We start from the raw sequence: 14,118 nt of genomic DNA on the forward strand, positions 1-14,118 counted from the left end.
ATTCGGTGTCAGTACTGGTAATGGCATGCGGTTGTTTGAGCAATGTTTCTAGGTTAGATTCGATCGGATCAATCCGTTTTTTCGGGGTTCTGCAAAAATAGGGAACGATGTACAAAAAAGTGTACGGTTTAGACAAATACAAAATGGTTTAAAATGTTGTCAGTAGGAGTTTGAGTGAATTAGCTGCATTAGCGGGACGGGCAATCGTGCACCACATCCCAGGGTGTTCTTCTCTCATACCTGTACAGAACGTAATGTTGAACGATGAAAAGAATGTCGAACAGCACCGAGAACAAACCGAGCCCGAACTTGGTCGGATCGCCAAAGATTGATGCCCAATCGTCTGCGTAGATAAAAAGTAAAAACAAGGTTAATTTCGAACTATCTATCGTCTTAGCCCTCGAATATACTCTCTTCTTACCATAGTTGTAGCCGTTCAGAAGCATCTGCAACATGCTCAGCATTCCACCGGTAAAATCCAGCAGAACGTTTTCAATGCTCCATCCAACGGTGCTCTTCCGCCGGAAGTTTAGCACCGCCTGCGGTACGTACTTGATCAACGTCACCGAGAGCTTGATGTAGCTCAGCACATACAAGAAGTCGAGCCAGTGGAACGTTTCGGTGCCGACCAGAATGCCGGCGGTTACGATGACGATGACGAAAACTCCGATGATAGCCCAGGCAATGCGGGACACTTTTTGCTCCCCACGCTGGAAAGATACAGAGTAACATTTGGATAAGTGCAGTGCTCTCCATCGGTGCATTACGTGCCTTTCGTGCCTACCTCATAGATGAAACACTGGGCCACCGTCAGCAGCGTAGCAAGTGTGGCATGTATCGAAAATGCTACATCGTTTGACAGCACCGGGTTAAGGCCACGCGGGTTTCGATCGAGATACTCCTGTTCGATGTAACCGCTCCAGAAAAGCGCACAGTTGAACGCGGCGTACACCGAGTGTCCGACGAGATTCAGCGTGAGAAAGTCGAATGAAAGTCCGACCACACTCTGTCGTCGGTAGTTGATGATCATCTGTGGCCAAAAGGATACCGTCCAGGCGGCAAAATAGATCCATCCGATCACATTGGAGACGACAATGATGGTTTGTGAGTTGGCGACGGTTACACGTATGAACGCGGCCGCATCGTCGATGAAGCCGGTCGGTACAACGGCGGCCGTTAGGTCGAACTGTCCGGGTGACACACCGAGGAGCGTGATCTCGTAGCTACTGTCGACGTAGCCACCACCCAAGGAGGGCGCCTTTATTTCCACACTGGTCGGATCCACTTGCAGGTAGTTTACGTGTTCGGAGGAAAAGTTTAGCCGGACATCTTGAGCTAGTGGACCACGCACTTTGGCGAAAATTTCACTCCGTTCGCCCACGATTACGGTCACATCCTGTGGGTCCAACACGACTGTCGCACCGATCGTTGTTTGGGCGTCGCTGAAATTGCTTCCGGCGAAGAGCACACCAAGGCAGAGAACTAGCGCCGTAATTAGAGCCGCCATCCTCAGTCAGTGGTAGCGAACGTTCTGCGAATGCACGACCTGCAAAGTACGATTGATATGTATTAAACTCGATACACTTCTTGACCCTCCTCGTGCACTTTCTCTTGCGTAAATCGAGAACTAATATATCCATCTTTGAGGCGTCACGTGCTCACCTTTCCCCCAAAACCCCCCGAGTACCCAGCGTTAATCCTTTAACGGTCGATTTTGGAACACAAATTCTATTCAAACCTCCAATTACACCGGGAAGCGCGAATGACATCGACGACACGTGCCGCAACTGCATGCTACCACGGTCGGCGCCGAACTCATCGGAATATTCATAACGCACCCTGTGCGATGGCCATCATAACGCTACACTTTCAAACCATCTCGCCAGCGCGAGGCCGGTTGTTGGTTTGAGTTGGCGAAAGTTGGCGCCAGGAGGAGGGACGGTTTGGTTCACCTCAACACAAAAAAAAAAAAACTCGTTGCCCGATCGAAAGGGGATTTTTCAAATTGCGTGAATTCCCACCAGCATCGAAAATACCGGCTCAACCAGCCTTCCCAAGCAAATGTTGCTGATCTTCGGCGTCGGTAAACCGCTGACACTCGAGCCACGACGCACTCGACACTTGCGGTGGTGATCTTCGCCAGCAGCAACACGCACAACCACCTCGTCGTGGGTGCCCACCTTGAACCGAAGGCGTACAAACCGGGCAAACCAGCAGCTCACCGATCCGGTGTAGATAAAGTTTCTAAACTTTGCGGGCTCGCTCCGGGTAAGAATAATGACCACGGCGTAACGGAAGGAAACGCGAAAGGTCGCGCTGCTGCCTAACGTGTAGGGTGGTGTCGATTACGTCTTTAATCGAGCTGAAAGTGGTAACTTTAGCACTCAAAGAAAAAGACATAGAAACATGCATACACTTACAGGCGAAACGAGTAACTTTTCGAAAATGTTGAATTGTAAACATTGATTCGCAAAATGGAAAGGAAGAAAATGATTCGCTGGCTTGTCCCACTCCTCAGCAACGCCTACTTTAGCAACACAACAACAACCGCCCAGCAACGTGCGCCTACTTCCACTTTCCTCCAAGCAGAAAAGTTTCATTTCAATCACGTTGCCCAGATTTGTGCAGACAAGACGATCCAGGTCGCACTTCAAGTGACGGTTATTCCCTTGTCGCTTCATTGAAGCACTTTAATCTAACCAGCGGAACAGAACAGATGATAAAGTCTCAGCTGCCAAAGTGGTTTGCATAAAGCCGTTTACCGGCTTCAATCGATCGAAGAACTGCCGCCAGCACTCGAACGGTGTCTAAGGCGCCGACCGAAGTTCATCAAGGATCATCAATCCCTCCGGAGCATTACATGCTTGAACATTCCAGCACTTCAAGTGTTATTGACGCAAAGGTTGAGGATGTTTGTCCGTTAATTGATTAGATGAATTAAGATTGAAAAAGATTTTAAACTCACACGATTGAAAAGAGGATTTTCAAATAAAAGCATGTTTCTTGTATGTATTCTTACAAACCCAAGACATAACTAACACAATGTAATTTTATTTTTACTACAAACTATTTTACGAGCCTCAGAGTGACATGAATGATTGGTGTTGTGTAAAAAATGTCGTTAAACTTGATAGCTTAAACAAAGCGACATTTATAGTGGAACCGTTGAACAGAATGGCAAATGGAATGAGTCTCCAGTTCGAGACACTATTTGTACGCGCTCGTAAATCGAGGTTGCTGTCCTTTTTCGTAGAACCACCGCCCATGGAATAAGGTTTCTGTGCCAATAAAAAAACAAACTGCCAACCCATTCGCGAAATTTGAATTTAAAGTAAACGTCATCACGTTGAACAACAGCTTGTATTTCATTAAACAACAAAACCACTTGTTTAACAATCGAAAAAAAAACATAATTACAAGCAAGGAAACGCAAAAATGAAACACTATCGAAAGTGCAAATAAGTGCCGCAACTAAATATGTTTACCTTTAGGTGCGGAAACGGACACGAACCACCGAAACTCGACGGTTGACGGTGCACTTTTGGAAGACAGAATCGTCAAATATTGCATTCACGTTCGATTCGTCGGTGCACTTCCTGACTTCCCGGGAGACGGTCAACGAAAACGGGGTCTCCTTGGACGGTGACCACGAGGACGGCGAGCTGTTAACGGTCGCACTGGTCGTCACTTACTGAACTATCGCTTGAACTGAGCCCACCAAAGAACCCGCCGATCGCATCGGACGAATGCAAGACTGCAGTGGAGAACGCTGGATGCGGAGAGAGTGAAAGGAAGGCGGGGGAATGCTAGCGGGAATTTCTCAATGACCGAAGCCGGTTGAGCTGAGTCCATAAACAAACCAACGGCCAGTTCACTAGTTTCAGTTGGTTTTTTTTTTTAAATACGTCATGTGGACGGAAAACTTGGGGTTTCCCCGAATGCAGGATTTTTTAGATACTGTCCAACATTAAAGCGGGCCCGTGCACAAAGATTGATGTGTTTGTCAGCATCACACTAAAAGTGAAACTGCACCTTGCATGTGATTTTAACTGCAATTACCCAACACATAAGCTCAGTTATGCATCAACTTGTGTTTGTAAACAATTGATAAATATTCCCTGTGTTTTTAAAACATGTTTCAGAAAGAACAAGAGGAGAAGGGAGGTTTATTTGTATTTATTCTCTTCAATATTCTTCAATTTGTTTTCAAAATCAGATACAGGTTTTTTTATATATTGCACATCAAATGTAGTTAGTGTAATCGAACATTTGAGAGACCAAATTCGAATTACTACAGAAAGGGAAATATAGAGCTTAATCACATGCATGTACATCAGTGATGTCAAACTCAGTTAACCGGGTCGCATTTCTTTCCAAATTAGGTTTGCGGGCCAAAAAGTATCCATTGGTTGGATTCATGAAAATAGGTTCTTATAACATAACAATGAATCAGGTTTTACAGTTTTAAATTTTTTAGTGTATTATATTGCCTCTTATAAAATTGCTATGAATCATATCGATTTTTTAATCTGTTTATTATTAATCATATCAATTTTTTTATTATTATGAAATAAGCTTTATCATTATATCAGCAGTTTTCAGTAAAACAAGGCATAATATGATGATTCAGTATGCCTGACTACGAGTGATTACTTAGTGTAGTGTACAACTCTATAAGAAATACAAAATTACAAGAGCATTCTAAAAGAAATTCGCGCAATCAGTTGTCTTTAGTACTTATGCTCTTTTACTTATCTTAACTCTCTACCAAAAATCACAATAGTATTGAATTGCAAAATATGTTTAAATAAACTTGATATGATTTCGTTAGAATTCGGAAAACGATTGCATATCTTCAATGCGCGTACGTCGGAGTTTTTGCTCCTCACCGTTTCCAATGGATGATGAAAATGCTTTCTAAAACAAATCCTAATGAGAAGTTTACCATACATAAGCTGGCTGAAGTGCATTCTATAAAAAAACATAATCCGAATTATTCTACACATCTCATTTCATTGAGACTGCTAACTATAATTAATCAGATTTGTTTGCTTGTCGGGAAAAATGTAATAAAACCTTTGCTCTTGTCCACTGCCATACGTCGACTTAATGTGAATCAATGATGAGTACGGCTTTCATATAGAAATTGTTTGAATTGACAGTGGTTTAGCCCTCTTGCTGGAATAAAATCCATAGTTCGTGGAAGCACATTCACAATGAATGTTTGTCATTCAAACGAAAGCCAATACTAAAGGTTTAAAACATTCCAAGAATTGTGTCAAAGGGGTCGCGGGCCGCATCCAGCGTTCTTCCGGGCCGCATGTTTGACATCTCTGCCGTAGATTCTATTTGTTGCGCCAGGTTCCATAGGACGATTAAAAAGTTTTTTTACTTATTACTTAGTCATTAAGATAAGGGAGAGGAAAATTATTGCTTGTACAAAAGGCCCTATGTGAATGGCCCTTCCCACCACTACACCTTCCGTCACGTGGGATAAGCTGAATTTCTTTATCTTTATGATGTGGCAATACGTCCGACGCGGTTACTTGTCTTTCGTGAACCTGTGCAAATCAGGACGGCGCAAATTGGGGGGGGGGGGGGGGGGGGCCTCCATAATCGGCTCATTGCGATGGTCATTGCTTCAAGTACAATCAGCGGCACGAACAATCGCTCCGTCTGAAAGTCGCGGGCTCCGTGGGCGAATACTCCGTCAGTTTAACTTGACACGTCCGAACGCGCACATCGTCATCAATCACACAACGTTGGAGGACTAAAACCTTTTCGCGAATTTGAATTGAGAGCCTTTGGTGCCATTGGTGAACGTTTGCTCTCCTCTTTTCCAACTTTTTGGTGAACTAAAACATGGCGTGGTACATTTATTTGCCTCACGTTTTCTGCCGTGGGTCGCGTGCGGTTCGTTTCATTTCTTCTCGTTCCGATTCGATTGATTTTGTCATACGTGTTGCATAACGAGAGGGAAACGCGAATCCGCAAAAAAAAAACCCAACCCGCGGTACAGACATACGGTGTTGGCACTGAAACAACAGAACTGACCCTGGACCGGGCACCGGTTATTATTTTTCCTTCTCTCCTACTCCTCGATCGTTTCAATCGCACGACCGGTGAACGGATAGTTCCGGAGGCTGGACGAGTACTCGGGGCAAAGTGTTGCCTGCGTGACGGGGGAGAAAGGACGGCCAAGTAGACAGGAGATACAGGGTGGCATTGAAGTGCGACCTGGGGATGCCTTGAGCAAGGAAAAGTGAAGCACGTAAACCGTCTATATGTGGAGCACATCGGTGATATGTGAGTTCATTCAGAAAACCGAACAGGTTCTCGGCATCCCGGGAGGAGATGGAAAAACCAGGAAACTCCCGAGAGGACCCCTTTGCCGATAAGGCCCTAGATGGAGTTGAGGGAAAAAAGAAAACCGGCACGAATCTCCAAATCTGGATACGGTGAAGCTTGTTACGTCTGCACCGGTACGCGTACCAGATCGGACAATCGTTGGGAATGGCAAGGAGAGACCTTGTCCCTGAACTTCACCTACAGCCCTCGAGAACGCCCTGCGAGTCGCAGGTATTTCAGCTATTTCGCTGTCCAATGCGAACGGTTTGCTTCCTAGTGGTCCTTTCGAATTTTTTAACGGTTGGCCTCTAGCCGCACTTATGTATTCCTATCCTTTCCCAGCCGATTTCGCGACCAGACGCGAGATAGTTACGTACCGATCGATTTACACCTGAGTGCACGGTTTAGGTTTTCTTGTTCTGCTCGTTGCCCTGTCCTCGACGGAATTTGACGGAGGCTCTCTCGACACACTTCTTTTAAAACCCAACACACACACACACACAAACACACGCGAGCTAAGAAAGTCTTGCACGGTCCGCCCAGAACGGAACCCACGGCCGGCCAAGTAGGGAATGCGAAAACCGTGCGCCAAGTGTGCGCCTTAAATACTGCGACCCCGAGCCGGACGCGCGCTCGCACACACTTGGCACCGCGAACGCACACTTGGTTCCCGTCCCGCGTGTGTGTGTGTGTGTGACGCGAACAATCCATCTCTTGATTGATCAGTGTGCGCTCGCGCGCGCACGACCTCCACCTCCTCCCGCCGTCTTTCATCTGATCTCCATCGTTGACCGTCGTAACCGTCGGAGTCAATTACGATCGCTGGGCCGCGATTGGGAAGTGGTACGGCAGGCAATTTGCCAAATCAGCGTCCGCCCCGATCGATGTATGTGTGTGACTGGGCTGTGCGCCGGGAAGCCTGCAAGTTGGTGGCCTCCCAAGAAGTGGGCTCAACGACCGGCCTGCTTCGACCGGCTCGAATTGAACCGTCGCGGTCGAAAGGGCTCCTCTATTCCGCCTAAGGCAAAGTTCCCCATTTGCCGGGACTAGAGGACACCCGATCCCGATTGGTGGCAATAGTTTTGAGGGCCCCATATCAAATTCCTTCGAGTGTCACGTGAAGATTCAAACCCGTAATAGGATTACAACTGAACGGAACTATTTAAAGTAGGACTCAATCGTTTCGTACCATCGGCGTGTAATTAAGAGGGAATTACAGCTCCTCACTGCCCTACTTACCCGTTTTCTCGGAAGGTTAGAATTCATTTATACTATATTTATTGTAAACACGTGTCGCCCTTAAGAAATGCCTTAAGAGACCTGATTTCAATACAACTTGTTCCACATAAGGCACGTTGTTGGTTCGTAGGTCTATTGAACTGACCAGTCGATCTCTATGCAGATAGTATGACCGATGTCTGTAAGTTACTATTGTCTTATAAGACACCCTCTAAGATTAGATAACGCGTCATTGAATTTAATAAAAGAGACGTCTAAAGGGTCACATTAAAAGTGCATTTACCGACTAATGACAATGATGGCACACCATTTACAAATCGCATGGAAATTACGATAAAATTTCCCTACGGATGTTATGTTTGCACACGTGCCAACCGATGAAAAAAGGCGGAAAGTACAAGCATGCATTTTGTTTCCAATCAGAGCGTGAATCGAATAATTTCCGTATCAAACTACCGAGTCAATAAAAACAAATCAAGTTGATTTTAAATAAATAACCCACACTCGTTGTACATGGAGTGACTTGCAATAGTACTTCTTCTCCGAGGACGTTGACTCTCTAGCGTGGCTGAAATGCATTACTCATTACAAAGGTTTAACTTTATGCGTTATCATGGTAGCCACTTGATTGGCTGCAATTTTCGGGGCGGATACTGATGATGCCATGTATCGGTAGCGGAAAACAGTGCTGAACTAAACTCGAGACACAATTGCGTCATGCTTTTTCGCATGCTCAAACCGAACGCGCGACACCGATCTCGAACAAAAACTGGGTACATCACTTTCCTCTCGCGAGCCGACACGCCATCAGGTAAGTGGTGGCCACGCATTGTCTGCATATCGAAAAACAGAATCACCGACACGACTGCTTCGGTTGCTGGAAGCGAGATAAGGTGCCACTATCAGCATATTTTGGCTCCGCGAACGGTGGCAGTTAGCCACGTGGGCTGAGGTGAACAAATGCAGTTGCGATCACCTTGTAGGAAACTCTCGTGCGGCGTGCAATGTTACTGAAACAACTTTATCTCGATGAACCAACAGCTGATTTGCCGGTGCCTGTAATAAATATACATGCAGGAGGGCTCGTTCGGCAGCTGTAATCACATCGGATCGGTTTCAACGTGTTGTCGTCGTCAACACCGTCCCGATTGCGCCCGACCGATCGGGAAGATGAGATTATTCGCAGCGATAGGCCGTGTCGGTTCTCCCGTTGCCTGGGGTTTTTTTTCTTTACGTAATAAAAGTGCTAAGCGTATTTTCCCCCACAAATATGTATGTGACACATCCCGAGACCGTTCCAATTCCAACCTGCCACTCGATTCTGCAAGCCACTCGACTCCGTTCTCGACTGCTTCTCGGGTCGGCTGTTCTACTTTGCTCAATTTTACGGCCAGAAAACGGTTGTTTGCACCCGAACGCACCGCTAACGATTGACTAATTTCGATATGGTCCGCCCGCAGCAGCAGAACCTCGTGACGGGGCGGCGACGTCGATGAAGTCGAAGGAAAGAGCGAATCGCGTAGGGCTGTTTGATAAAAAAAAAAAATAAAGTGTGAAAACTTGGGACTGTTGGGCAACCGCCGTGCTTTGATTCATTTATCACCGCAACGACACGCGGCGGGACAGACAAAAGTACAAAAGGGGCCGTTTCATCAGATATCGTTTTCGAAATGTAAAACGATTCAAAATAGACGCCAGCAGGAAAAAAAATCTACAAATGTCCCAGCCGTTGATAAAAAGTTTGATCAAAATTTTATCTAATCAAAACGTGACCGTGCCCAAGGTTGTATGCGTCCGGGTCGTGTGCGCACGGATGTGCAGAGGACCCCCACTAAAGCGAAATCCCAAAGGGGGAAGGAGTGATATGCAAACTGACCTTAAAAAAAGAAAGTGCACAAAGAAAGATGATGCATTGATATCGTACTTACATCGTTGCTGCGCCACTCTGCAGAGAAGCATACACTCATTGTGCACTTTGTACGCTACGGATCATTCCAGCTGCCGGGTCGTTCCCAACCTCCTCGAGACGGAGCCATCGTCGTCGCCGGCACCAATTTATTCTGATTGGCAGACGCGAGACGCAACGATACGCAACGTTTACGAATTTGATTAAATGGCAGAGCTGCTGCTTTTGGGGGAGTTTCGCTGCACCAGGGAAGTGCACCAAGGAACCGAACTAAAAATAAATCACGCGATCGCGAACCGCGTGGGGTAGTACGGACGTGCGTACCGCTTTGCCTCGCTGAAGTTTGTGGTGGTGATAATGCAGATGAGAAGATGACATTCGCGATAGTGAAGATGAAGATCCTTTGCCATCCGGTAGCTTTGGGCTAACGATCGCTAAAGAAGTTATCTCGCGTAAGCATGACTTGACAGAACCGCGGTGATCGCGAAAAAAAAACCCGCGGATGTGACTCATGACGATTTCGTATTATTAGAAAGCGAATGACGAAACGGATCGCCTCAAATCATCATAATAACTACAATTGAATCACGAACACTACGACGGCACTTTGACTGCTACATTTGGACGCATGCAAAACATCGTTTCATTTGCATTTTCAGAACGGACCGATTTTTGCTAGAACACTTACCGACGCTGCAGGTTGCCATTGTTGGAGCCGTTAGTGCTAATCACGCGCTAAATACACGTCTTGCGGGGGGTTTAGTTTTATTTGCTACTCGTTTAGAAAGAAAGCATATCACTTTATAGCTAAATTTAGTTAGATTTCCACGAGAAACACCCTATTTTCGATAGTTTTATTCAAGTGCACATTGAAGGCGGTCTGCATCATTGTAAACAAAAATAAACACCATTTTTTTCTCCTTTTGTTCAGCTTGACGTTTGTCAGCTGATCGCTGCTCGACTGCAAGAGCAAATTTTCATTCGGCGTGATTCGAGCAGCTGCATTTGCTGAATGCGGTCGGTTTTGTTCAAAATTAACAGACAAAAATAAATTTAGAAGTTTCTATTCAGATAAAAGGTTTATTAACACGTATTTCACTCATCTAAACAGCAGGTAAAGTATCGAATTGAAGAAACACAATCAAATAAGTCACGATTGTTGCACAGCTCTGGAAAGCGAAAAGGACATAAGAAAACTTACTTGTTGTGATGTATGCTTTCAACTTACCGCATAAATCAAATTGAAGTTCAAGTTGAAAGCATTGAGCACTCTGAACTTGGGTCTGTGCTCGGAAACGTACAGGCAGAAACAGGATAACATGTATTTTGTCTCTTCATCACTGCTGTTTATGTTTCCAACCGCGCAAAGGTGGTTTTCAAATGACTCCAATGCCACATCCGTTGCTACGCAAACGCCAATCAACAGCATGTCGTTGACGGCGAAAGGAAGCACCCACGTTGCCAACATGCCTATAATAGTTTTAAGACTAACTGTGTTTGACCGATACATGCGAAACGAAAAGTAGAGCCTATCAGTTAGGATTAAAAAGTGTTCGAAAAAGATTAACAGTAAGGCCCAACCGTACACCGCGCAGAAGTTTTCAATCATTTGGCAAATATGACGATGCAGTTGAACGATTGATCGTAGTTTCGTTTCACTCATGCTTTGAAGAGGAAACTTCTTTTGCAATTCTACGACCAGAATTCGTAATATCATTGTGAACAAAGCAAACGATAAAGAGATAGCCGTTTCTGATAAATAGGCGTATATTCGCATGGCGTACAGAATGTAGTGATTTGTCTCATTCACAAATCTAACTTGCGATGTTACTACCATTATACTCAGAACGATTACGTAAGCGATAAACATATACAAAAACCATATCCAAAATATTTGAAAAGATCGTTTAGTATTAATCATACAATTGTGCTCAGTAAAAGCAGTTTGCAGTTTGTCAAACACTTTCTCCCACGATTGTTTTAATGTAAGCTGCGTAGCTTGTAATGTAGTCATAGATATGAACAATACGTTAAACGCAAACGCTACAACCGATTCTATAGTGATAAAGATGACGAATAGTTCAAATTTGTCATCTAAAAAACGAGATAATAAAAATTGGATATTGAAAAGGTTAGTATGATACATCTATAGCATTTGGATGCATTGGAAATTACTTTTAGGCCAAGTTACAACAGCTGTTTCATTCCTGTACAAAATGAACCATAAACTGACCAACAACAAACAGGTTAAACTCAAAATAACTAGTATTGACGCGGCCCGATTGATTTTAATTTTTCCGTACTGATCCATGGATAACGAACAAACACCAAAGACACGCTGTAGCCGCAACGTCCAACGGAATCGATCCAAAAGCAGACGGGTTTGGTTATGATGAATAGAACGTAGCATTATTGCTTGATATCGTCTGCAGAACAGTAGCGGGAGACTATCAGTGCTAAACTGAATGTATTGGCATTGGCGGTGTTCGAGTAATTGATTAGCGGAGAACATCAATTGATGTTAATTATTAATTTGTCGGGGACAGTTGATTGAATAGGTCAAGGATTCATGGTTACTCAATCATAATTAAGCGGAAGTAAGAATCGCGTTAAATAATCTAAATTAACAATTTTTCATAGAACTGTTCATTAAAACGATAGAGAACTGCTTCAACCATTATCATTAAAAATTGTCTCAACATGTGATTAACTGGGTTTATACAGAAAAGTTAAATAAACAAAGATGCTATTATACTATTGCCACAAAAATTATTTATTTATTATTTAAACATAAAATAAGGGTGTATCTAGTTGAAATAGTTATAATAATTAAATTTATATCCATTGTGATGTTGAATATGTACATTTATTCTATTTCGAGCAGCTTCAACCGTCGTACAACAATTTATTCAAAAAACTGTTATACGACTGACATATTGTCAACTGAAACGTAGAACAGATCTGATGTAAACAAAACTTACAAACTTTATTTATTCCTGGATTCAATTGCCGGCAGCAGTAAGTTTCGCAAAATGTCCTTGCAAATAGCGCGTTTAGTTCCACGTTTGGCCCCGTGCACCAGCTTTGCCATTACAAGAAGTCTTTCGTCAAACACAGCAGCTATCGTGAAGGTGCATCGCAGTATTTATGCTCGTCGGTATCCCACGATGATGGTGTTACCGAATGGTGCTACGATCAATATCAACTACCACGAGCCAAGACGAATTATCAAGGTACTTTGCGCTGTTAATGCGAAACATCGAAACAGTTTTTTCTACATTAAACATTCTGGTCATTTACTTTTAGCTCCCACTTGACTTGAGTCTTCTCTCGGAAGCGGAGAGGAAAGCCCGTATCGAGAAACGCAAACCGAAGCAAAAGATCCGGATTGAGGACGATGTTGAGGATACGTTTAACGCGAACAAGTACTTGAAGTACATGAAAAAGAAATAGGTTTTTGCAGTGTAACTAACAAATAGGGTAAGTGCACCCATAGTGGAGTTAGTACCAATAGTGGTTGTAGTGGAATAAAATCCTAGCTCTACGCCGATATATATACAATGGAGTTATTTGTTCTTCTATGAAATGTTCTTTGATCTTCTGCGGAGTGTTGAAAAGATGAACCATCTCATTCCGTAATATAGAAGCTCCAAAATTCATATTTTCAAAACAGGTTGTCCCAACATGCTGCATTCCTTAAGAATCTATAACGAATATCATGATTTCCTTAAGGCTATAAATCACTGCAAAATCATTAAAACTATATGATTTCGCTACTGACATACCCCAATATAATTGATTTATACGAACTTAGTGCATTTTAGCATAATTTTATTATATTTGTATAGTTTTTACTATAGTGCCACTATAGGCACAAAACCCCAAGTTGTTCCAATAGTAGCCATAGATTTTTTCACAAGTATATTTTAGTTTTATTCCGGTTTTGGCCAATATAATCAGGTAAATTTAGTGATTTTATTCTGTTTCTACAAAATAAACAAAGCGGAGCTGGAGAGAAGGCTCAGCAGAAGAAGCAGAGGAAAGAAAAAAGAAAGCGGGCGAAGGATACGCTATAAAGCGTATACTATAGTTTTAGCTGTAATATTCAGAGCATTTTTTATGAATTAAAATTGGACATATTTCGGTTAAACAGTACAGTCTTTTCGATGACAACGCATTGGTCAAGGAGTATTTTACCATTCTGTTTGAAATATGCTTCAAAAATAAGTAATAGTCAAAATATATTCAAGTTTTTCGTACTACCACCACTATAGGAACACGATACCACAACTATAGGAACCATACCACCATAATAGGAGCAACCGACTAGGAAGAAAAATACGCTTTTTTTCGTGTATTTTGTATAGTTTACGGTGAAAATAGATGTTTTTCAGAAGAAAAGGCATGTTTCGATCATAATTGATTCAAATATGTAGAATATTATGTTCTTAACACTCGTAAATTACACCTAATTGGTATTTACATTACTAAGTGCACCACTATTGGTACAGTTACCCTAGTTGTAGATAAAACTGCGTAGCGCAAAATGATTCGCACGATTGAAAATAAATTATGTGAAATGTTAACGAATTTCGGGTTGCTGCTGTTGTGGTGCTTTCGATGAG

At 43.3% G+C, this 14,118-nt stretch overlaps 3 protein-coding genes across 3 annotated transcripts; 1 reads left to right on the forward strand and 2 right to left on the reverse strand.

Annotated features, from left to right (window-relative positions):
• Positions 1-188: 188 nt before the first annotated feature.
• Positions 189-1,507, reverse strand: LOC131289513 (cystinosin homolog). The gene is made up of 3 exons (XM_058318788.1): positions 785-1,507; positions 422-710; positions 189-343 (listed from the first exon to the last, which is right to left on the reverse strand). Exons 1-3 carry the CDS (start codon positions 1,505-1,507, stop codon positions 189-191), a joined length of 1,167 nt encoding a protein of 388 aa, XP_058174771.1.
• A 9,089-nt stretch (positions 1,508-10,596) lies between these two features.
• On the reverse strand, positions 10,597-11,507 carry LOC131289516 (uncharacterized). Its single transcript, XM_058318792.1, has 2 exons — positions 10,722-11,507; positions 10,597-10,662 (listed from the first exon to the last, which is right to left on the reverse strand). Exons 1-2 carry the CDS (start codon positions 11,505-11,507, stop codon positions 10,597-10,599), a joined length of 852 nt encoding a protein of 283 aa, XP_058174775.1.
• Positions 11,508-12,525: 1,018 nt separating this feature from the next.
• Positions 12,526-12,946, forward strand: LOC131289520 (large ribosomal subunit protein mL55). Its single transcript, XM_058318796.1, has 2 exons — positions 12,526-12,726; positions 12,800-12,946. Exons 1-2 carry the CDS (start codon positions 12,526-12,528, stop codon positions 12,944-12,946), a joined length of 348 nt encoding a protein of 115 aa, XP_058174779.1.
• The last annotated feature ends 1,172 nt before the right edge of the window (positions 12,947-14,118 follow it).

Source organism: Anopheles ziemanni, chromosome 3, assembly GCF_943734765.1.
Source record: "Anopheles ziemanni chromosome 3, idAnoZiCoDA_A2_x.2, whole genome shotgun sequence".
NCBI lineage: Eukaryota > Metazoa > Arthropoda > Insecta > Diptera > Culicidae > Anopheles > Anopheles ziemanni.

Bases quoted from the DNA above. Each gene is read 5' to 3' on its own strand.
- LOC131289513 (XM_058318788.1), bottom strand. From the start codon at position 1,507: ATGGCGGCTCTAATTACGGCGCTAGTTCTCTGCCTTGGTGTGCTCTTC. The intron at 711-784 runs GTAGGCACGAAA...GTATCTTTCCAG, and splicing joins CCCAGTGTTTCATCTATGAG to CGTGGGGAGCAAAAAGTGTC. The intron at 344-421 runs GTAAGAAGAGAG...TTATCTACGCAG, and splicing joins TCTGAACGGCTACAACTATG to ACGATTGGGCATCAATCTTT.
- LOC131289520 (XM_058318796.1), top strand. From the start codon at position 12,526: ATGTCCTTGCAAATAGCGCGTTTAGTTCCACGTTTGGCCCCGTGCACC. The intron at 12,727-12,799 runs GTACTTTGCGCT...ATTTACTTTTAG, and splicing joins AGCCAAGACGAATTATCAAG to CTCCCACTTGACTTGAGTCT.
- LOC131289516 (XM_058318792.1), bottom strand. From the start codon at position 11,507: ATGACTACATTACAAGCTACGCAGCTTACATTAAAACAATCGTGGGAG. The intron at 10,663-10,721 runs GTAAGTTGAAAG...TTCGCTTTCCAG, and splicing joins ACTTCAATTTGATTTATGCG to AGCTGTGCAACAATCGTGAC.